This window comes from Erythrolamprus reginae, chromosome 6 (genome assembly GCF_031021105.1).
Source record: "Erythrolamprus reginae isolate rEryReg1 chromosome 6, rEryReg1.hap1, whole genome shotgun sequence".
Taxonomy (NCBI): Eukaryota; Metazoa; Chordata; class Lepidosauria; order Squamata; family Dipsadidae; genus Erythrolamprus; species Erythrolamprus reginae.
This window is the reverse complement of record NC_091955.1, coordinates 86679733-86705153: the sequence shown is the minus strand read 5'-3', so window position 1 is coordinate 86705153 and position 25421 is coordinate 86679733. Positions and strand designations below refer to the sequence as shown.

The window sequence follows — 25421 nt, the reverse complement described above, 5'->3', positions numbered from 1 at the left end:
AGTTAACAGAGGTAGGGGTAGCGAGAGGAGGGAAAGATACAAAGGTGAGATAGATGAATAGATAAGACTTTTCTCAATTACTTCATGTCACAGGACACCCTCTGACCCACCTGCTCTTCCAGGGTGGAAAAAAATATCTCCCGTCTCCTTGAAGTCATGGCATTAGATCTGCTCAGTGCTCCGTTCCTTAATTCCGTCTCCCTGTCAAGATCCGTGGCAGGGCTTCTTCTGTAAGACTGTCACTGGAGATTTCACAATTTCATCTCATCGCTTGGCTATAGATACATTGTTAAACCCAAGGAACCCGTGGAAACATTTTATTTATTTATTTATTTATTTGTTTGTTTGTTTGTTTGTTTGTTTGTTTGTTTGTTTGTTTGTTTGTCCAATATACAATACGTACATATGGAAGAGAATAGACATTAAGTAATATATATAAAGATAGAAAGTAAAAAAGAGGAGAAGTAGATGGGAGGGAGAGAGTATATATGATATAAGAGATAAAGAGAGAATATATATGATAGATAGATAGATAGATAGATAGATAGATAGATAGATAGATAGATAGATAGATAGATAGATAGATAGATGATAGATAGATAGATAGATGATAGATAGATAGATAGATAGATAGATAGATAGATAGATAGATAGATAAGGAGAAAATATGTATGATATATAAGATAAGGGAAGACAATTGGACAGGGGACGATAGGCACATCAGTGCACTTATATACGCCCCTCTTAGGAACCTGGAGAGGTCAATCGTGGAGAGTCTAAGGGAGAAGTGTTGGGGGTTGGGAGTTGACACTATTGAGTCTGGTAATGAGTTCCACGCTTCGACAACTCGATTGTTAAGGTCATATTTTTTACAGTCAAGTTTGGAGCGGTTAATATTAAGTTTGAATCTGTTGAGTGCTCTTGTGTTGTTGCGGTTGAAGCTGAAGTAGTCGTTGACTGGGAATCGGAATGGCGTTGCCATCTCTTTTCCACTGAGCGATGTCTTTCACCACCAAGCCATGAGCTTTGAATAAAATATATGCTTTCCAAGGTTGTCTTTCGGAATATGTTTCTCACCTGGAATGACCTATATGTTTATGTTGAGAGCTACGCACCAAGAAATATATTTTTATACACGGTACATATTTTCTCCTCTTTCCCCTCGCCCCACCTCCCGTCTCTTGAACACTCTTTATTAGCTAAGGAGTGCTTAAGCCATTCATCAATTAGCATGTTCTGTATTGTTGCTGAAACTGCTGTTTACCTTTAATAAAGCAGGGCACAATTTATTTCAGGCGTTAGCTGCCTCCTTGCTGTTATACCAAGGGGAAAGAATCAGCAGCGACAGTGTTTATAATAGCAAATAAAGGTTGGCATAGACCTATGGCTAAGGTTTCCCCTGCCTCCCTTTCAGAGGTGGTAAATTCAGCAGGTTCGGAAAGGTTCTGGAGAACCAGTGGCGGCGGTTATGCACAGTTTGGAGAACCGGTAAATTGCACCACTGACTAGCCCCTCCTCGCCCCTCCAACTCACTGCTTCTCTCCTCCTTCTCAGGTTCATACACAAAGGGCCACTAATTGCAAGGTATCCTGGCCATTCAGACACTACCTATCTCCAGTGGCTGCTTAAAGATGAACAGGCCATAATTACAGCACAGGGGGCCAGATTCTGTGCAGCAGTAGTGGGGATTCGTTGCAAATGTGTGCCTTCATCATAGCGAGATATGTACATCTTTTGTATATTTACAATGGGTCAAGTGGGTTGGAGTGTCCAACAATGTTAATTGTTGATGTATTTCATTACAATCAAATACTTTTATATCTAGTCCAGTACCTAGCCAGTGTTAACCTGGTTTATAGCAAAGCCAGATAACTCTCAATTGGTATAGTCTCTCAGTGAATTTAAGGGCTATAGATTAGTGTCAGAAATGAAGCCGGGGTGGCACAGCAGGTAGAGTGCAGTACTGTAGGCCACTGAAGCTGACTGTAGATCTGTAGGTCAGCGGTTCAAATCTCATCACCGGCTCAAGGTTGACTCAGCCTTCCATCCTTCCGAGGTGGGTAAAATGAGGACCCGGATTGTGGGGGCAATAGGCTGGCTCTGTTAAAAAGTGCAATTGATAACATGTTGTAAGCCGCCCTGAATCTAAGGAGAAGGGTGGGATAAAAATCGAATGAATGAATGAATGAATATCAGAGAAGTCAATAACAACTTACTACTATGTCACCGCGGGGCGGGCGAGAGAGAAAGAAAAAACGTGACTCAAATTAAATTGATGTCCAGTATTTTTCTACATTATGTATAATTTTTATTACTCCAATTTAGATTGATCTTACATGTTGGGATTTTAACTTTTAAAGTACAGTACTATGCCATGTGTTCTCAATTTTTGGGAGTTATAGCCCATTACAGTGAGAGGTCACCTTTTGTAGAGGTTATTACTGAACCAATCTATAGAAATAGTCCATATCCTAGCAATGCCTCATTGGTTTGCACACATCTGTCTCTGGATGCTTGACTCTGGAGACAAAAATTCTTAGAGACGGGAAAAACACTGCCGAATATTTGTGCCCGAGTTATCCCAAGTAAGAGCGAATCATGTGTGCTTGATGCAGCGGATGAAGGCAGAGCATTATTTTTCACAAGGCAGCTGTTGATAAAAATCACCCCGAGAAAACCACTTTGGAGTCTTACAATGCATTAAACATAGCCGAAGCATTGCAGGTTAGCTAGAATTCAGATATTTCATCTGTATTATATGATTGTCGGGAGGCTGAGATTCTAAAGACCAGGCTGACTTTGGGGGGGAAAAAAATAATATCTTCATTTTTAAAGCACGATTCCTTGGGATTTTTGTTCATGCACGCCAGCCCCCATCTCTTTCTTCTTGCAACGTGGGCTTAAATAAAAGGAACAAGTCTATAGCCAGCTGCCACTTGTTCAAGTTGAGAGGCTGCAATTACCAGCTTTAGAATATGGCAAGGTATCAAGTCATGGATTGAACTTAAGGCACAGGTAGTCCTCGACTCACAATGTTTTGTGACATTTCAAAGTTACAACAGCACTGGGGGGGAGGAATGACTTATGAGGCTTTCACACTTTTAACTGTCGCAGCAACCGCATCGGGGTGGGTTCCACTTACCTTCGCCACCGGTTGATTGATTGATTGATTGATTGATTCATTGATTCATTCATTCATTCATTCATTCATTCATTCATTCATTCAATTCTTATGCCGCCCTTCTCCTTAGACTCAGGGCAGCTTACAACACGTTAGCAATAGCACTTTTTAACAGAGCCAGCCTATTGCCCCCACAATCTGGGTCCTCATTTTACCCACCTCGGAAGGATGGAAGGCTGAGTCAACCTTGAGCTGGTGATGAGATCTGAACCGCTGACCTTCAGATCTACAGTGCATAAGTGCACCTTTGTGCCTACCGTTTCTGTCCTAATGTCTTTATTATCTTTTCTATCTCTACTTTATACTTATATTCAATTCAATTCAATTTATTAGATTTGTATGCCGCCCCTCTCCGAAGACTCGGGGCGGCTCACAACAATAATAAAAACAGTATAACAATGGAACAAATCTAATAATAAAATTACATTAAAAAAATTATATTATTTAAACATACTACAATACAATACTATATTTGTATGACAAAACAAATAAATAAATAAACAGTCAGCTTCACTGGCCTGCAGTACAGCACTCTATCTTCTGCGCCACCCTGGCTCTATTCTCACGTTCCCATCGTGTGCGTGTCCCCTCCTGCAATTTTGCTTCTGCGCCTGCTCAATAGCAGGATTCAGCCCGAAACACAGCTGAGGAGCTGATCAGCTGTGCTTCGGGCGAAGAAATAACGGTTAGTATTAACCCCGGGGATGGGAGGAAGGGCCTTTTTTCAAGCAGTGGAAGAGGAGGAGCCATCCAAACAAGAGGAAAATTCACCAAAAATTCCTCCCAAAAGTTGGCAGCCCCCACGAACCAACACCAACCGAATCGGATACCTAACATCAATGGGTGTCTACCGATTCGGGTGATCCAGTCCAAACCAGGAGAAATATACTCTGAACCCCTTGGTCACATGGCACAAATATACTTTGCACACCCGGAGAGGGTTTAAAAAAAGAAAATCCCTAAATATGCCCATTTTACACCAACACTCCACAGTCTGAATTGGTTGCCGATCAGTTTCTGGTCACAATTCAAAGTGTTGGTTATGACCTATAAAGCCCTTCATGGCATCGGACCAGAATATCTCTGGGACCGCCTTCTGCCGCACGAATCCCAGCGACCAGTTAGGTCCCACAGAGTTGGCCTTCTCCGGGTCCCGTCGACTAAACAATGTCGTTTGGCGGGATCCAGGGGAAGAGCCTTCTCTGTGGTGGCCCTGACCCTCTGGAACCAACTCCCCCCAGAGATCAGAATTGCCCCCACCCTCCTTGCCTTTCGCAAGCTCCTTAAAACCCACCTCTGTCGTCAGGCATGGGGGAATTGAGATATTCCTTTCCCCCTAGGCCTATACAATTTATGCATGGTATGTTTGTGTGTAAGTTTGGGTTTTTTAAAATTAGGGTTTTTTAAATTATTTTAAATATTAGATTTGTTATATGTTGTTTCACTATTTTTGTTAGCCGCCCCGAGTCTGCGGAGAGGGGCAGCATACAAATCAAATCAAATCAAATCAAATAATGAATGAATGAATGAATGAATGAATGAATGAATGAATGAATGAATGAATAAATAAATAAAACAATGACATGCGGATAGGCGCAGCTTCACTCTGCCACTGCTATCAATTCTGCAAACCACCAGTGGCCGCCACTACCTGTTCTGTCAGGCTCTCTGGTAGAATTCTCCCAAAAATTCAGAGGTACAAATTTCAGACACACACACGTTTGAAAATTCAAAACAATGTTCTTTATAATGAAAATTCACTTAAACCAAGCCCTCTTTTGGTATAGCAAAGAGCACTCGTCTCCAAACAAACTGGTAATTTATACAAGTCCCTTATCAGTTCTGTGATACTTAGCTTGCAGCTGTGAGGCAATTCACAGTTCTTCTTTCACACTTTGCTCTGGTTTAGTTTCAAAGCGGGGAAAAATCAGCACACGAAAAGTCAAAGTCAGTAAAGCAGTCACGAAACACAACAATCAGATAATCCTCCACAATGGCCAAACCCACAGGCTGCTATTCATAGCAGCCTCACTAATCACCACAGCCCCACCCAACACAGGTGGCCTCATTTTCTTTGATAATAATCTCTCAGTTGTTGTTGCCTATACATCGCTCTCCGCATGTGTGGCTGTATCATTAACTCTTGTTCTGAATCCAAGGAGGAGCTAGATAATTGATCTCCTTCTGAGATGTCTGCCACACTCTCCTCCTCCCTGTCACTCATGTCTTCTTGGTCAGAGGAGCCTTCATCATCAGATTCCACCGGGGGCAAAACAGGCCTGCAGCATGTGGATGTCTCCCCCACATCCACAGTCCTTGGGGCAGGAGCAGGGGCAGAGCTAACCACAACACTACCAGTATACACAAACTGGGGCAAACTAGTAGTAGCATTTCATCCCTGTTTCAAACTGTTGGGGTTTTATTTAGAATATCCAGACTACTGGGTGCCCTATTGTTCATAGCTTGTACCCTTCATTTGGTGAAGTTTCTTCAACTCTTTTTGTTGTTATTTTGTGGCAATGATTTTCCTTGTCAACCTTTCTCTTAGATCAGCCTTCACTAACAAGTAACACCAGATGCCTTGGGACTCCAGTGGCAGAATGCACAATTGTTAGGGGCAGGATCCCGTATTGATCCATTGATTTCTGTACAACCCACCAAATACGTTGCGGTTGTTCCCAGCATTCGTGTCACTTGGCCTCGGGGTTTGGTAGTTTTGCCATTCCGCTCACTGCAGTGCTTTCAAGAAAAACCTGTTAATGCAACAAGTGCTTTCAACAAGGCAGTGTGGTTAGTGACATCTTATGATCTGCAAAATTGTGACCTGTAGGGAACCTTGTGTGCAACAACCAAATACTGTCCCTCCCCTACTAAATACTATGATACAAAGTAATGCAATGCTTTGTAAAAACAATACAGTGGTAGCTCTACTTATAGAAACCTAGAAATATAGAAGTCTGACGGCAGAAAAAGACCTCATGGTCCATCTAGTCTGCCCTTATACTATTTTCTGTATTTTATCTTAGGATGGATATATGTTTATCCCAGGCATGTTTAAATTCAGTTTGTAGATTTACCAACCACGTCTGCTGGAAGTTTGTTCCAGGCATCTACTACTCTTTCAGTGAAATAATATTTTCTCATGTTGCTTTTGATCTTTCCCCCAACTAACTTCAGATTGTGTCCCCTTGTTCTTGTGTTCACTTTCCTATTAAAAACACTTCCCTCCTGGACCTTATTTAACCCTTTAATATATTTAAATGTTTTGATCATGTCCCCCCTTTTCCTTCTGTCCTCCAGACTATACAGATTGAGTTCATGAAGTCTTTCCTGATACGTTTTATGCTTAAGACCTTCCACCATTCTTGTAGCCCGTCTTTGGACCCGTTCAATTTTGTCAATATCTTTTTGTAGGTGAGGTCTCCAGAACTGAACACAGTATTCCAAATGTGGTCTCACCAGCACTCTATATACCGGGATCATAATCTCCCTCTTCCTGCTTGTTATACCTCTAGCTATACCTCTAGTTTGTAAATGAAAAATGGTTCTTAAGAAGAGGCAGAAAAATCTTGAATACCCGGTTCTTATCTAGAAAAGTTCATAAGAAGAAGTGTTCTTAGGTAGAGGTACCACTTTACATTTATACGGGCACATGCACACACACACACAATACATGTATGCAGTGAAGGGCTACCAAAAATTTTACTACCAGACTGTGGGCATGGCTTGTGCAGGACACCCTGCATTTTATTTCAACATCTTTCAGTGCAAATTGGGTGCTCTGGGGTGGAGCTCCATTTTTGCTACCTCATTGGGTTGTCTCCCCCCCCTTTCCGGGCAGTAGCCCACCCCTGCATGTGTGTATGTGTGTGGGTGTGTGTGGGTGTGGGTGTGTGGGTGTGGGTGTGGGTGGGTGTAGACAGAGACAGCGAGCGAGAGAGAGGCAGATCTGAATAATTTGGGAAGAATTCTAGATCCTATCTGTGGCTTTAAACTTTTCAGGGTCTTCCTTGTTTAATATTCAAGAACCCATGGGGGCCGCTGATGGGAGATATTGAATATCCTCCTATTATGCACAGAATGTAATTAGGAGATATTGAGTAAAATGATATTGAACTGCTGTTGTGTGCTAAAGTTCCTAAAGTTAGTGTAGTCTAGATATAACAGAGGAAGAAAAAACTTCTCAAGCGAATGTACATAACTCTTGGGGTTCCTGAGAAAACAACCATGATCTAGGGCTCTGGGAACAAATCTCATGATGTTTCATGCAGCTATGACTGGCATCTTCAGAGGCAAGTTGAACTGTGGTGGCATCTTCAGAGGCAAAGTTTATACATTAAACCTTGAAGTTCAATAGATAACAGTGATCAAAACCCACATTAGAGTGGTACCTCTACTTACGGACTTAATTCGTTCTATGACCAGGTTCTTAAGTAGAAAAGTTTGTAAGAAGAAGCAAGAACCCATAGGAATCAATGTAAAAGCAAATAATGCATGCGATTGGAGAATTTATTTATTTTATTTATTATTTGGATTTGTATGCCGCCCCTCTCCGAAGACTCGAGAAACCACAAGGAGGGTGGAGGACCTGTTTCCTCCCAGGAGATTCATAGAGAGGCCGCATGGAGGCTTCTCCCTGCCTTTTCCAGCCCTGTTTCCTCCCAGGAGATTCCTAGAGAAGAGGCTTCTCCCTGTCTTTTCCAGTTACAGTTTTGGAGGCTCAGGTTTGTAAGTGGAAAATGGTTCTTTAGAAGAGGCAAAAAATATTGAACACCCGGTGTGGATGCTGTCAAAGTCCCTAGTGAGGGCAACGTCCTCAAAAGGGGCTAAGTGCAACCCAGCCATGTGGGGTCACTCACGTTCGCGAAGCCTAGAAAGAAAGCTTGGACACATTGTCTCTCTCTGGGTGAAGTGATATAGTGTAGAGCCATGTACTCCTTTTTATTTGGGAACATAAGGAAATGGGGTATAATTACATATACATGTCAAATGATACATCCAACAACACAACTTCAAATGTATCTTTTGAGTTCTTCCTTTCCCATAGATATCAAGAAACAGTTTCCTAGAAACTTCCTAAGAGCAGATGTTTTTCACACCTAATTTCTCTGAAGTCTTCTTCCTTATCTTGCTAATCTTCCTTAATCACCCTGTCGTGCTGTATTATGCTTTAAATTCCCCCCTTTGATCCTATCCTGTCCGGAGTGGTGAAAACTTTTTTTTATTGTGAGATGTTTTATTTGAGCCCTTTTGTTTCCCTATTGTAATTGCCAGGAATGCAGATTAGGCGAGTTTAGTGCCCTTCCTTGTCCTGGGTTATAGAATCAGGGTGAGTAGAGTATTCTTATGCTAGAGGTCCAGATTTATAGTTATAATTATAATCCTATTCTAACATTTTATGCTATACTGCAACAACCCGGTTCTTATCTAGAAATGTTCTTAAGTAGAGGCATTCTTAGGTAGAGGTACCACTGTACTTACTTTGTGTGCTGCATGTAGCTGTACAGACTAGATGTATCCAGAGCCTCATTCATAGTACTCTATGAATTAGACGTGTGGTAGAATTCCATGTTTTCAAACTGGTTAACACTGGTTGATTGAATAATGATAATGGGGTCTGAACAGCTCATATCCTCATTTCCCCAGGGCCCCTAGCATCCTATTAGTTTTGTCTTCAATAGCAGAGTCTGCCTCTTCCTCCCCAAACTTTGTTCAAAGCCTACCCACGACATGCAGCAACGTCTATCCCCAATCACTGGTTACTGTCATTCTGAACCGGGTCTTTGATTTGCAAAATCAAAAAGCTAGAAGCTAAACTAACAATGGGTGCGGAGACATTTAAAGAACCCAGCAGAGGAGTGAGAAACAATGGGTTAGGACTAACATCAGAAGAAAAGCTATTGCTGGTGGTAAGTTGATTTGTTCTTTCTACACAGCATCAACAAACTCGGTTTCAGTTCTCATTACCGCGCACCTCCTTTGAGGAGCTAACGGATGCCAACCCCTACTCATTCTTTTTCTTCAGCGCACGAAGAGGCCGCCTTGGCTGGCTACTGACTGATCTCTTGATCCTTGGGAGCGAAACCGAGGGAGGAAAGTCTAACAAGTGCATCGTTTTGCAGTAAATTAGATCAGATTTCCGCATCTCCGCACTCAGTTTGCGAGCTTGACAGTTCGGTAAAATGTTCCCTTGTAGGGTTCGCCCTCTTAGGAAAAAGGGCAATAATTCATCATTAGGATTTCAGAGTCCAGGTGCAGATGAAAACTGATGGAGCCTCCAGTGAGGCAGGGAAAGTCAGCGGAAGAAGAAAATTTTATCTGAAGTCTAATTCCCTGCTTACAGCAGAGAATAATTAAGATAATATTGCTCCAAGAGTTCTTTAATGATTAAAAATCACATATGTAGGATCCATAAATTGGCGAGCAACAAATTGAGGAGAGGTATAGCGTTTGGAGATGCCGTTCTTTCTTTTGTTTCCCTTCCTCTCTTTTCTTTTAAAGGCGCATTATAGTCAAAAATTCACTGATGGCAGAGCACATAACCAGCCTAGGAAAACCACAGGAGACCAGCCCTGTTCCAAGGACTTTGTTTAGATGCAACAAATCATTTGTCTGTTATTAACCTAGAGCTTGTAATTATGCAGATTGCCATAGATTTTCCTGGGCCTGGAAGTGAGATTGAGGGTTGTTCACACTATAGCAGGAAGCTTGGGGCTGGCCATGCATTACTGAACTTGCCACATTTATCATGTTGACTGATGGCAGGAGAATCAGGTCTCGGGTCCCAGTGGTTAATGTAGTGGGTAATTAACTGTCATTTGCCTAGTAATAGGCTGATGATCAATGGTTTGTGTGGAAACAAATTCTAATCAGGTAGCTGATAAATGCTCGGGGAAAGAAAGCAATTGAAATCGAGGACAGCAGAATAGAAAGAACTAAGTCCAGAATTTCAACATAGGACTCCAGAGTTATATGATAATAACTGCAAAACAAGAAGAAAAAGTAGAAGATCAACAATAACAGGGGTGGGGTAGGGAAATCGTCTAAATAAATAGCTATGTTCAGAATTACCCCTTGCTAAGGTTACCTTCTGCATTGGAAGAGAGCTACAAAGAATATCTTGCATGGGCTTTAAAAAGAGAGTTTTGGGACGGGGATTTTAATATCTAAAAACCGCAAGATGCAACATTATTGGACAATATATCTAGATTGTTATTGCTTTTTAAGTTAAGATAAGCTGTGGCTTGGTGTGATTTTTGCTTGAAATGTATATATGTATGTATGTATGTATGTACACACACACACACAAACACACACACACACACACACACACACATATATAAAAACTAAATTACTTTCCAAAACAGAAAATGTATACAAAAGAATTATCATGGAAGCCATAGAGATAGAAAAACACCCCCTTAGCATGAACAAACGAGATGACACGTCCCGCCTATCAGAGATTTGGAAACCAGCCCTAAACAAAAAAAACATATCATAATCATCACCATGTCAATCCCTTCAACTAAATGTGATTCTACCAACCAATCAAATCATTAAAACATAGCCACCCAATATATTTGCTACATTCAAACCAAATCTCCACACACACACCACTATTTATAAGGAACAAATGACAGTTGCAAACAAACTATATTTACAGCAGCACGAAGCTTATAACTCCAGCCTGATGGTGGTGAATGTGATTTCACCGAAACGTCGCATAGACATGCAAAATATTACACGGGGTAAAACCCGAACTCAGAACTGTTCTGTCTGGGTCACTCCAGAAGCCAAGACCAACCCAAAAAGAGAAGCCAGACACACCGGTAAAAGGCAAAGGCAGTTTATAAAATTCAAGAAAAACACAGGTAACAGAAAATGTCCTTACAAACAGGAAAACGCTGTATCTTCATATATATCCACGAAGACAAAAGTCCATGCAGCAATACAGGATTCTTGCTGCCAAGAAGAGGCTGTAGATAGCAGACCTACACCTCCCACGGGTCTTCCAAACTACTGGGCCACAAGCCAGGAACATAGACGTCAAGAACAAAGCAGGACACCGTAACTCCAATTGATAACACTCCACATGGCTTCAAGGGCTTGCCTGCCTTTTAAACCCTGCTAAGGAGGACCACACCCAAGCCCAGCTGTTCCTAATTCAGTGCTGGTAATACTTCTTTAATTGCTCCTTTCTTTGATCTGAACGTCTCTGTCGTATGTCAATGATGGCTTGTGCGTCATCACCTAATGACTCCAAGCTACTGGCTGGGGAAAGCCCCCCCCCCCCGGGGCTCTCATGCTGTTCTCCTTCGTCCCATTCCTGACTTTCCTCTCCCCTGTCCGACTGTTCAGCCCCCTCCTCTTCGCTGTCCTCCTCCTCCAGGCATGGAGCCAGCAGAGACACAGCTGGTCCCTGAGCAGCCTCAGGCTGAATCACAACAAGAACAATCTACATACATATACCTGTGAAAATCTACAAAAACATATATATATGCGCCCACCACCGCCCGCTTGCCACTGTTCACCTTGCTTGCCTCTCCGCCTGCTTACCCCACCGTCCACGCTGCCGTTCACCCCAAGAGCAAGAGGCGAGTGAGACGAACAGTGGTAAGCATGTGGGGGGGGGGCAATCCCGGAAATCATGCGTGTGTGAGGGAGGGAAGCGGGGGCACACTCCTGGCCCATTCCCATAGAGCCAGGAATGGTAGCCCACTCCTGGGTGTTTCTAACATCCAAAGTCAGTGGGGGAACAAACTTCCCTTAATGAATGCATGATTTATTTGTTTGTTTGTTTGTTTGTTTGTTTATTTATTATTTAGATTTGTATGCCGCCCCTCTCCGAAGACCTAAGAACTCTAGTGATTCATTTAACAACCATGGTAAAAAAGGTCATAAAATGGGGCATGACTCATTTAACAACTGCCTCACTTAGCAATGGACTCTACTGTGCTTGTAAATCGAGGTTTGCCTGTATTTATAGTGTACCTACACAGGTTTTCCATCATAACTCTGGATTTTCTTTCTATTTCTTTTTGCTTATAGATCTTCCTTATTCCTGTTGTAACTAACAAAGCTATAGGGGTTGAATTTAATCCAGTGGGACCCTAGTTCGTTTTTGTTTTTTTGTTTTTTTAAAGTTATCTCAGAGCCATTTGTCCCCATATCCTGTGTGAGTCTCTCGGAGGCATTAATAATCAAACATTCTTTAAAAGGAACAAGATGTTTCTCAAGAGATATCAATGCAGTTACTCTCAATGAGAGGTGGGTTTGAACTCACCTCGCTGTTGGTTTGCTTCTTCCCACGCTGTGTGGCTGCTCCTTGTGGACATGCGCGTATGTGCAGTACTGAAATTTTTTTAAAGCCGAAAACATGGCAATACATGCACAGTGCATTAGGCTTTTGTGCATGCTCAAAATGGGAAAAAAACTTTTTTTAAAAAAATTAAAAATGCAAAAAATGATGGCGCATCAACGGGCTGGTTCTGTGACATCATCAGCGGGTTGCTACCTGTTCGGGCAAACTGGTCCAAACCAGTAGGAACCCACCTCTGCCCTCAATTATATTCTAGTGGTATCATATGAATTTGATGTACACAGTGTGTTAGGAATAGGCTAAATTTGCATTGGGCAATCCGTGAGTTAGTAGATAAAGAGGAAGATTGATTTAACAATTATGCAAATTAGTTGTGAGGGTAACCATAACATGAGTTAGGGTATTTTTTGGACATAGTGTGCTGTGGAAAGTCTATGACATGGGGACATGACTGGCTCAGGAATTCTGGGAGTTGAAGTCCACAAGTCATAGACGAGCCAACTTTGCCTACCCCTGTTTTATACCATAATGACCATCCCCATGGTCACATGATCAAAATTTGGATGTTTGGCAACTGACTCATACTTACGATGGTTGCAGTGTCCTGTGCTCTTGTGATCTCCTTTGGTGACCTTCCAACAAGCAAAGTCAGCAGGGGAGCCAGATTCACATAACAACCATGGTATCAACTAAAAAAACTATAGATTCATTCATTTAAGGCAAGAATGGTCGTAAAATGAGGCAAAACTCACTTAACAGAAATTTTGGCTCAGTTGTGGCTGTACATTGAGGACTGCTACTAATTGGCTGAATTTTTGGCTGCCTTTATTTTTATTTTAAGCTTCTACTCAGGCCCTGTTTTTTAGTGTATTATCACTCACAACACTATAAAAACCAAGGATCAGCGATTTTTCAAGCTTTGGGCATTACTACGCTATTTCAGAAAAAATAAAATAGCCAGATAGTGGGATGACATTGCAAGTTTTCAATAATATCACCTTCATACCCTCACTACAGATTTGCAAGATTATAGATTAATTTTATTTTATATTTAGGATAACTCATGGGAATTTTATTAGGGTTTTTTTTATAACTATTGTCTTTAATCATTGTTTATCAAAAGTTTTTTTTAAATGGCCTTTGGCTGTAATAAAGATTTTATGGTACTATTTGTGCCTGACCAAAGCTGTAAAATCACAACATCATAAAATGAAAATACATTGAATAAAGCCGAGTAGAATTAAACCACATTTTAAAAGCCAAGAAAGGCAGAATTGTAACAGAGCTCAGCTTTTCATACAGGAGTGCCTATAGGAGGGGCTAACAACACCAAAATAGGGGATCTGACTAGGGCAATCAAAGCTTATACTATTCCTTTTAACATGTATCATGCACCCGTTAAAAAGGAACAAGACTCATTTACTTAGTCACTTTTACTATTTTGAGAAAATTGATTGTGTTGTACACCCCCCCCCCCCCGAATTACTTTTCCTGAGATGGGCAGCCATATAATTTGATTAATAAATAAAATAAATAAATTGATGCATGCACATAGACACTCTGCTGATAACCATTTACATAACAAAAGTTCATTTTAAAATAATAATAATAACCAGAAAAACAAAGGAGCTGTTTCACAACAAGGGGCGAGTACAAGTGCACTAGAGTGCCTTCCATCCCCTGTCCTATTGCTCTCCTATATCTCCTATACCTTTCCTCTATTCCTATATCTCTTCTTCTATTCTTTCATTGATATATTCTATTCCTATATCTTCTTTTCTATTATTTCTTAGATATATTTTACTATGAGTATCTCCTCTATAACCTTCATCATGTATTTTACTATGTGTATATTGATATATACCCACTAAAATCCTCATTGTGTATTGGACAAAATAAATAACTAAATAAATAAAAACAATGGCGCAATCACCAAGAAGGCCCCATTTCATACTATTATGAGCTGGACTAGGTAATCCCTTGGTCATCACCAAATGGAGCATTTGATCCTTCATTCTGGATAGCAATTCTCAACACAATAGGATTTGGCCATGAATACCAGGAGTTGCAGCCCAACACATCTAGGTGTGTGTTGCATGTAGTAAAAATTGTTTGCAGGTGTGTGTGGATATATGCAGATATGCTGGGATGTTATTCAAATTGTGTGTAGCAAGGAATTATTACTGAGTCAGAACTCATTGGTGCAGGTTTACAAAACAGGTTTCATATTCATTGCCTGTGTTCAGTCCCAAGATTCCTCATGTAGCACCTTTAAATTCATTACCTTAAAACTGTTTTTAATTTGGAATTTCCCTGGAGAGCCATTATATTTTTCTGCTGTCAGCCTGATATTGAAGAGCAAAAAAGCAAAGAGGCGGATGTGGCATTTTCATCTATTTTCTATCATACTTGCAAATGGCATTAGCAGGTTGTGCTCAAGGAATAGCATTTCTTTTTTCCAGAAAAAAATAAAGTCTATCTAGATGTATTAAGTAGCTTCACATTGGCATTGATAACAAACAAGTCCAAACCCAAGATTTATAATGCCGCATTCCAAAATAACTATTCTTCCTGCATGTGTGGGGAGTTTAATTTATTTCTTATAATATTAGTTTTGGGGGGGAAATACCCATTACACAGTTTTGAAAGATGCATTCAAGTGTCTTGAGACTTAAGTTGCTGGCATACCCACACACATCTATTTTGCAAAGGGTTAACAGACTCCTAGTCACCCAGTTATCTTAGCACTGCTTTCTAATTCCTTGGTAATACCACATTTGGACTACTGCATCAGGTTGGGTCACCGCAATATATAAAATATATATTTAAAAAGTTGATAACAAGGATAATCTACCTCTGTTGTGAGCCGCATTGAGTTTGTAGAGAAGGGCAGCACAGATAGAAATGAATGAGGGAGGGAGGGAGGGAAGAAGGAAGGAAGGAAGGAAGCAAAGAAGGAAGGAAGGAAAATCCCCCATCATTTAAAAACCATGCGTGTGCTAGTGCCCACACCCATAATTCAATGCCTGGGGAGGGTGAAAACAGCTTCTCCCACCCCTTGGAGGCCCTCTGGAGGCTGGAGACATCCTGTTTCCCAACTTCTGGTGGGCCCAGTAGGCTAGTGTTTCGTCCTCCCCAGGCTCCAAAGCCCTCCCCCATCCCCTAGAGGGTCTCTGGAAGCCAAAGACGCCTTCCCAGAGGTCTGTGCAAGCCAAAAATCAGCTGGCCATCACACTCATGCAGGTTGAAGCTGAGCTAAGGCAATGGTTCGCGTGCCAGCAGATATGGCTCCACATGCCACCTGTGGCACCCATGCTATAGATTCGCCATCACTGGTATAGGGTTTTGTCCGTCTAGAACACCTCCATGGTCTTTCCAACTCTGTTATTCTGTTTTCTTCTGTCCCTTTATTATCTAACATATCCCTAGACTACATGACACTAGCATCAAAGCAACAGTATCTCCATCAATCTGCTTTCTCGTTGCTGTCTTAAATCTAGATTTGTTGCTCCTTCTTCTCCCTGCTTCGGAGATAGATGAATGTTGAAGGAATGTGCATTTTTCTTACTTTATTTTCATCGGATGGCTTGTCTGCCTGTTTGACCTGACACCTCCCCTCTAGGCTAACTCACTACGCAATGCTTGATAGAAACACATAACGCTGTGATGATAATTACACTGCCTGTATACGCAGTGTAGGTTTGCTAGTGAAGCAGGCTTAGTAACTGCATGGGTACAGTCCCACAAATACTCACTTTAACAAAATAGACTTCACCGAAGACAATGTTGAAGCAGCACTACGCAGCCTAAAACTTTATCTATCAATCAAGCATGACAGACTATGTGCATACTTCCTAAAAAAGCTGTCCATAGACATAGCTGAACCACAAAGCATAATCTTTGAAAAATCCTTCATGACCAGTTCCTTAACAAACCTATGGTCACTAACCATGGTCATCCCATCTTAAAAAAAAGAGATTCTAGTCTAGTAGAAAACTACAGACCCATCTCTCTATGCTGCATCACATACAAAGTCATGGAATCAATCATAAACCAATCCATTACCCTCCACCTAGAAACTAACAACCTACTCTCTAACAATTTGTTTTTAAAAATATATATATCCTGTAACTAGCAACTGTTTATTTACTTATTTATTTATTTATTTTGTTTGTTTGTTTGTTTGTTTATTTATTTATTTAATTGTTTGTTTATTTATTCATTCATTCATTCATTCATTTATTTATTTATTAGGTTTGTATGCCACCCCTCTCCGTAGACTCGGGGCGGCTCACAACACAATAAAACAGTTCATGACAAATCTAATAATTTACAATTTAAAATTAAAATATTTTAAAAACCCCATTATTAAGCAGACATACATACAAGCATACCATACATAAATTATATAGGCCCGGGGGAAATATCTCAGTTCCCCCATGCCTGACAACAAAGGTGGGTTTAAAGGAGTTTACAAAAGGCAAGGAGGGTAGAGACAATTCTAATCTCTGGGGGGAGCTGGTTCCAGAGAGTCGGGGCTGCCACAGAGAAGGCTCTTCCCCTGGGGCCCGCCAACCGACATTGCTTAGTTGACGGGACCCGGAGAAGGCCCACTCTGTGGGACCTAATCGGTCGCTGGGATTCGTGCGGCAGAAGGCGGTCCCGGAGATATTCTCGTCCAATGCCATGAAGGGCTTTATAGGTCATAACCAACACTTTGAATTGTGACCAGAAATTGATCGGCAACTCCTACACTGCAAAAACATATGGACTACACCTCTTGATCAGGACAAATCAATAGATGCAATTTGAATAGACTTCTATAAAGTCTTCGACTCAGTGGTTCATGATAAACTACTTCCAAAACTGAAATCCTATGGCATCTGTGGACCCCTACATGACTGGATAACTTTGTTCCTATCAATCAGACAATAAGTGGTCAAAATAGGGAGTGCCCTATCTAATCCTGCTCCTGTTAGTAGCATTTAGCATTTAGACGTGAATACGTAACAGGGGTGACCCCAAGGCAGCGTACTAGGACCAACACTCATCATACTCTATATAAATGACAATGTTGGCAACAGATAACAGTCACACTTGCCATGTGATTGCCTCCGTGTTAGCCTGGGGTTGTCTGCCCCACTGACAGAATCACATCATTGGGGTTTCCTAGAACAGTAACACCTAAGGCAGGGGTCCCCAAACTCGGCAACTTTTAAGACTTGTGGATTTCAACTCCCAGAATTCTGGGGGTCGAAGTCCACAAGTCTTAAAGCTGCCAAGTTTGAAGACCTCTGATCTAAGGGAGATGGACGGTTCAAAAATTGAAAAAAATAAATAAAAACAAATAACTAGGAAGATTGGGTCCAATCTTCTCCTTTCAGTGACTTGGAGTAGCATGGCAGAGCTTCAAGTTAAAGCATTTCAATAGAGTTTTAAAATTGCTCCCACCGTATAATATACCAGCATTTCTAATGTGTCTATATATAGTTGACTGCCTCATTTACTTTAATAGGCTCCTTCTATAACATAATCATAGCTATAAGCATTGCTTAGGGTTGGAAGGTGCATGAACCACTAATGCTTTCTGACAATTTAAATGACTTCTTCATAAAACGTTCTTTAATAATGGTAAAGCTTTTAGCAACTAGATGTCAAAAATGACTGGGAGACTAGCTTCTCCCCACCAGGCCCAAAGTATTATTTCTTCTTATGCTCAAGTGCATGCATATTATAAATAAACAGCACCAAGGCCATGGTTTTTTTTACAACATGGTCCCATGGCTGCCTTCAGATAGTCAGCTTGTTTCATGCTGCACTTTCAAACCAAGTGTGTGTACTGCTGTGTGTATACTGCTCACTAATGTTGATTATTTTTTTTAACTTTCTTTTTTTTCCCCCTCCCATCTTGAAGTGGTAAGACTTTAATGCACTTCAGATTAGTAACCGTTCTTCTGGAGACAAGTGGTAAACATTATTTGCAAACAATTAGCCAGTGGAACGGCTTGCCTTCAAAGGTTGTGGGTGCTCCGTCACTGGAGGTTTTATCACTGTCCAGATACATTGGTACCTCTACTTACAAACTTAATTCATTCTGTGACCATAAGCAGAAATGTTTGTAAGAAGAAGCAATTTTTCCCATAGGAATCAATGAAAAAGCAAATAATGCATGCGATTGGGGAAACCACAGGGAGGGTGGCGGCCCTGTTTCCTCCCAGGAGATTCCTAGAGAGGCCCCACGGAGGTTTCTCCCCACCTTTTTCTGGCCCTGTTTCCTCCCAGGAGATTCCTAGAGAGGCCCCACAGAGACTTTTCCCCACCTTTTTCAGTTACAATTTCGGAGGCTCAGGTTTGTAAGAAGAAATTGGTTCTTGAGAAGAGGCAAAAAAATATTGAACACCCAGTTCTTATCTAGGAAAGTTAGTAAGTAGAGGCGTTCTTAGGTAGAGGTACCACTGTATGTGCAGAGTAATGCAGGAGGACCAGATAAGATATCAGAATATATTGTGGCAATTAATGAACCAGATAAATGATGAAGACACGTTTGTAGAAAACAGTTTTACTCTTCAGTACAAAATATCTTCTACTTCAGTCTTCTATATACAGGAACTTTACATTAGCTATATTCAGCTTACTTACAAGTAGACTCTCAACCAATCCAGGTTACAAGTAGATACTAAACCAATCCAGGTTGCTTCATATCACTATTACTACTCTACTCAATATTTAACTCACGTTCAAACTGTTCCAGCCAGCCAACTAACAACCACCACAATAACAGCCAAAAAAAAAAAGCAGACAGAAAGATCTGGTGAAGTTGATTTGCATCTTACATTGCTCTGGCCCAATCAGATTGTACTTCACACCCTATGACTCAGCATCACCATGCTTACATTCTACCTTTTACTTTATATGGTAATACGGTAGTACCTCTAGATACGAGCTGCTCCACATGCGAGTATTCCAAGTTACGGGCCACGACGGGAGCTACATTTCTGTTCGACACCTGAGCTCAAATTCGGGATACGAGCCGAGCTTCCACTAAGTGGCGTAAGAATCCTTGCTTCTGGTTATCTCGGCGGGGAAAAACAACGCCTAAAGGCATTCGTTCAAGATGCGAGTTGATCAACATATGAGCTCAGTTCTGGAATGAATTAAACTCGTATCTAGAGGTCCTACTGTACAATGAAATATCATCCAGGATTGCTAATCCTGACATGGACAGCCACCTGTCTGAAATGGTGCAGGGTTTCCTGTTTGAGCAGAGGGTTGGACTAGAAGACCTCCAAGGTCCCTTCTAGCTCTTTTCTGATTGGTTTTTTTGAGTGCCTTGTTTATTCGCTCAGCCAATCTTTGTTTCTTTTTCTGTCCCCACCATTTGCAGGTTATTTGGCGTGACTGGAAACTGTGCGGCCTGCAGCAAGCTTATCCCCGCGTTTGAGATGGTGATGAGAGCCAAGGACAACGTCTACCACTTGGACTGTTTCGCGTGTCAGCTGTGTAATCAGAGGTAAGAGGCTTGGTCAGGGAATCGTGCAGCCAGTGCCCAAATGACGCCAGAAACATAAACTTGTACTGTGATATAAATAAATATATTTGACCTCTCTATATATAGAAAGCAAGATAGTCAGGCAAAGAGGAGCATCGTAAGGTAAATTCGCCTTCTGCCACACGAATTCCAGCGACCGATTAGGTCCCACAGAGTTGGCCTTCTCCGGGTCCTGTTGACTAAACAATGTCATTTGGCGGGTCCCAGGGGAAGAGCCTTCTCTATGGCAGCCCCGGCCCTCTGGAACCAACTCCCCCCTGAGATTAGAACTGCCCCCACCCTCCTTGCCTTTGCTGTCAGGCATGGGGGAACTGAGATAACTTCCCCAGGCCTATACTGTTTATGTTTGGTATGTTGTGTGCATGTTTTTTAAATTATGGGTTTTTAGTTTTGATTATTAGATTTGTATTATATATTGTTTTCTATTACTGTTGAGAGCCGCCCCGAGTCTACGGAAAGGGGCGGCATAATAAATGAATGAATGAATGAATGAATGAATGAATGAATAAATAAATAAATAAATAAATAACAGAGCGTTCAGGAGAAAAAAGGCAGGGGGGAAGGGGGAACTCCCTCTCTACACCCACAGCAACCAATCACAGCACAGATTGCCTCACGCAAGAGTCCGCACACCTAGCAACCAATCAATCAACCTACCTACCTTCCTACCTATCACAACTGTGTATTCTGGTTCACTGCACAACCTCCATGCTCCAGCTAGTAAATTTAAATACCTTAACACAGTGTTTCCCAACCTTGGCCACTTGAAGATATCTGGACTTCAACTCCCAGAATTCCCCAGCCAGCATTCGCTGGCTGGGGAATTCTGGGAGTTGAAGTCCAGGTATCTTCAAGAGGCCAAGGTTGGGAAACACTGCCTTAACAGACTTGTCAATGCATTTTTAGTCTTTTACTCTTTTTTAGTTCAATGTTAGGCTGAGCTAAAATGTACAATGGACGCATTCAAGAATTCAGATTTCTTGAAAACAACTCCAGTTTCCTGTAACAAAATTAGTTCTTTCCTTTTAAAAAAAAATAAACTTTATTGATTTTCTTAAAATTGACAAACATACAAACACACATTTAACATAAAATTGGGGTTGCAGATACCCCGCTTGTTCAAGAAGTCAAATTGCATTACAGAAAAAAGAATACATTATTAATATGTTAAGTCAACCTATTACTTTATGTGAAAAGAAGAAATTTTATATTACCTTATTATGAAAAACAAAACAAAACAAAACATAAACTTCATATCTAAGCAAATTACAAACACAAAAATTAAATCCTCACCATACTACTAATATGCATTTTTAATTCTTCTTTTTGTCTATCTATGTATACAGTTTATTCCAAATCACATAAAATTCAGATTCTTCTTGGTTATTTAACCGTCTTGTCTTCATATCCATTTCAGCGCAATCTAATATTTTCTTAATAACCTCCTCCTCTTTGGGAATATCTTCCCCCTTCCAATTTTGCGCATATACTATCCTGGCCACTGTTGTTATATGAATAACTAAATGTAAAATATCTTTCTTATATTTCTGTTTGTTTATACCTAGTAAGTAAAATTCCGGAGTTTTTTCTATCTCTTGCTTTTATTATTTCTTTTATTATTCTTTCTATCATTTTCCAGTATGTCTTGACTTTGCTACAGCTCCACCATTGATGATAATATGAACCTATTTCTTTTTTACACTTCCAGCACAATGGGGACATATTTGTTCTTTCCAATAGGGTGCAGAGATATCGGTTAAACTTCATTCCCGGGAAGCCTCGTCCATTTCTCTAATTATGTCTAGGTTGTACTTAACCACATTTGCCTAGGACAGCATTCTCTCAGTACCAGTTATATTGGATTTTTTAACTCTCATATAGTCTCAGTCGGATCTAAGACATCTGGAGAATGCCAGGTTCAGGAAGTTTCGTCTAAGAAATGGCATGTAATTCGTGGGTAAAAGTGAGCTGCTGTCTTAGGGCGCAAGACCAAAGGAAATGCTGAAAAAGACAAGGCTTAATTCTACATATATGGAAAGCATTATCTTACACGGTGACACTCCAGTAGCCGCAATAGAGAATTAAGCTCTAATTTATAGCAGGAGATTATTACTCGTCGTGAAACTTGGAGAGGGATTAGTATATGGCTCTTTAGAAAATCAGCATGTAATGTTCAGATAATAATATTAGTGGAGCTATGCTTTAAATCATGGAAAAAATCTTTGTGGTTGCTAAGAGCCAGCAATGACTTGATGGCATGTAATCAGTCAATCAAGCAATGTGGTTGAAGCTGTAAATCATTTTTAAAAAACCATTTGTTTTGCCTTTATCAATTATCACTGAGGAACAAGATTGGTTGTCTTAAATCTGTGACTTGTTTTGAACTAACTTTTGGCCTCTAAATACAGAAATAACCAGAGTTTTTGTCTTATCACATCAACTTTTTAAGCTACAGGGTACCCTCAAAAGTCATACAAATTGGGCATATAAAGGAAAGGAAAGTAAAAACTTACCATATATACTGTTTACAAAGAATAATTTTATTCATACAAAGGCTGTAATAGTTACTGCAAGTTAAATTGTGTTCATACAAATAGTTGGTTTTTTATTGAATGGTTATTATACATATTAAGGTTAAAGTTTTCGCTTATAGCTTTTTCTGGAGTGTTTAATCTGTGGACATTCTCGCTTGATGCTCCAACAATAGTCAGCCATCATATGTACATCCTATCTACCTTGATACCATGCATCCATGGCCTTCGAATCTTGGTGGAATCGCTTACCCTGCTCATCACTGACTGCAACAAGATTTTCTGGGAAGTTAGCAAGATGGCTATGTAAAAAATGCAATTTGATGCTCATGTTGCAACCTCATAACTAGTGTTGGGCGAACCGAACCTGCAAAGTTCGGGCTTGTACCAAACTTTGCAAGGTTCGGTATACTGAACCCGAATTTTTTCAAAAGTTCGGCAAAGGGTTTGGGTTCGGGAGAGCGCCAGGAAGCACCGCCGCCCAGCTGTCACTTTCCGAAACAGCCGGGGCACTTCCCTGCGCTCTCCCGAACCCGAGCTTTTGCCAAACTTCCTGGTTCGGTGTTCGCAAGACCGCCGAGAAGCGCCCTGGCTGTTTCTGAAGGTGACAGCTGGGCGGTGGCGCTTCCCACAACAGCCGGGGAGCTGTCGGCTGGTTGGGAGGTGAAAAAGGAGGTGGGGAATCCCACGAGGAGATTCCAGGGGCAGAGCTTTGACTTCACTGAGACATCCTTCCTGGCCAACTGAAACGGGGACTCCAGGAAGGACGTCTCAGTGATATCAAAGCTCTGTCCCTGGAATCTCCTCGTGGGATTCCCCACCTCCTTTTGCACCTCCCGACCGGCCGACAGCTCCCCAGCTGTTCTGGGAAGCACCGCTGCCCAGCTGTCACCTTGAGAAACAGCCGGGGTGCTTCTCGGCAGTCTCCCGAACACCGAACCCAGAAGTTCGGCAAAAGTTTGGGTTCGAGTTCAGGAGAGCACCGGGAAGCACCCCGACTGTTCTGGAAGGTGACAGCTGGCTGGCGACACTTCCTGGCGCTTCCCCGAGTGCCGAACTCAAAAGTTCGGCAAAGGTTTGGGGTTCGGATTCGGGTGCCAAACCCGAACTTTTAAAAAAATTCGGGTGCCGAACCTGAACTTCGTTGGGTTCGCCCAACACTACTCATAACCTTATAATTCTCATAAAGTGTAGAGAAAAAAGTTGACATGGTAGAAGAAAACTAAGTACAGTTAACCAGCATGCCTAATTAAATATAAAAAAGCTCAACAGAAATTGTGTTACAAATTATTCCCCAGTGCTATAAGAGAATGGAATGCTCTTCAAGAACATAAGGTAGTAATATCTGCCCAACCTTGACTGATCTTTAAAAGCTAAGCAGAGGTAGACCTTACTACTTCTGGGAAGGGAAGCTGGCAGGAAAACTCAGGACTCTGGAGTAGAAAGGTGAAAAGTTATTCTGAAATGTGTTAATGGCAAATAATTTCCATATTTTTTTTCTGAGAAAATTAGATGGATAAAGACAAGGAGATCACCAGAGTCAAAATCAACTCAAAGGAGTTATTCTTCTTTTTAAAAGAAAAAAAAATGGTGGGAGTAGGGACTAGAGGTTCTTTGGGAGTGAAAGTGTCAGGCATAATCATATTTATATCTTAATTTCCCCAACCATATTCCTAGAGAAATTGCCTTCCATAGGAAGAAATAGTCCCAGTAGTCTAATGTTGAGCTCTCTCACACACACACCCAACTGCTTTGAGATTTGATTTTAATGATGAAAAGTATATTTTAAATTGATACAAAATAATGAATAAAGCTCTAAACCTTACCAGAGGTTCTCGCTTTCTCTCTTTCTCTCTCTCCCCCGCCCTCACATGTATATGTGCACAGCTTAAATTAAAGAAGATAGTAATAGTAGAAACATTGGTTTGAATTCAATCCAATTTATGCAATTAAAATTCTGCCAGAGTGGACCTCTTTTACCTTGCTGCAAAGTCTAGGAACCACCACATTTCCATACCCCGAAAAGAAATTTGCTTTCTCCACAGTCTACTTTACAGTAGAGATCTGATAAGGTTTTTAGAGAGGTGTGGCAGATTGGAACCACTTTGGATCACCTGAAACAGAATACCCTACGAAATACCCTACGAAAGCAGACTGTCAATCCTAGGTCTAGAAACCTTAGAACTACGTCGCCTAAAACATGATCTAAGTATTGCCCACAAGATCATATGCTGCAATGTTCTACCTGTCAATGACTACTTCAGCTTCAACCGCAACAACACAAGAGCACGCAACAGATTCAAACTTAATATTAACCGCTCCAAACTTGACTGTAAAAAAATATGATTTCAGCAACTGAGTTGTCGAAGCCTGGAACTCATTACCGGACTCAGTAGTGTCAACCCCTAACCCCCAACATTTTTCCCTTAGACTATCCACGATTGACCTCTCCAGGTTCCTTAGAGGTCAGTAAGGGGCGTACAAAAGTGCACTAGTGTGCCTTCCGTCCCCTGTCCAATTGCCTCTCCTTATCTCATTTATCTTTTCTTCCTTTCTAATATATTCACCTATACTTTTATATCTTTTCTTCTATTCTATTCTTTACTTATATTATTGCATATCTTTCTCTTCAATGTGTATTATGTATTGAACAAAATAAATAAATACATAAATAAAACCTCTTCTTGTTTACGGCAGTGAAAACAAACCTGGTGGCCTGAAAGAGGGCAATGAAGAGAAACACACTTTTTACGTGTGCTTGGAACTAGTCATTCCAAGTTTCAGAAATACTGTTCTTGCAAGAGAACTGATCAGTTGAGATTTTAAAAAGGAAAAGGGTTC

At 41.1% G+C, this 25421-nt stretch overlaps 1 protein-coding gene across 1 annotated transcript in view; it reads left to right on the top strand.

Annotated features, from left to right (window-relative positions):
- Positions 1–25421, top strand: part of LMO3 (LIM domain only 3) — a 109607-nt gene that overhangs the window by 70418 nt on the left and 13768 nt on the right. The window contains exon 3 of the mRNA XM_070754870.1: positions 19885–20010. Coding sequence (XP_070610971.1) covers positions 19885–20010 — 126 coding nt within the window. The remainder of the gene's footprint in view (positions 1–19884; positions 20011–25421) is intronic.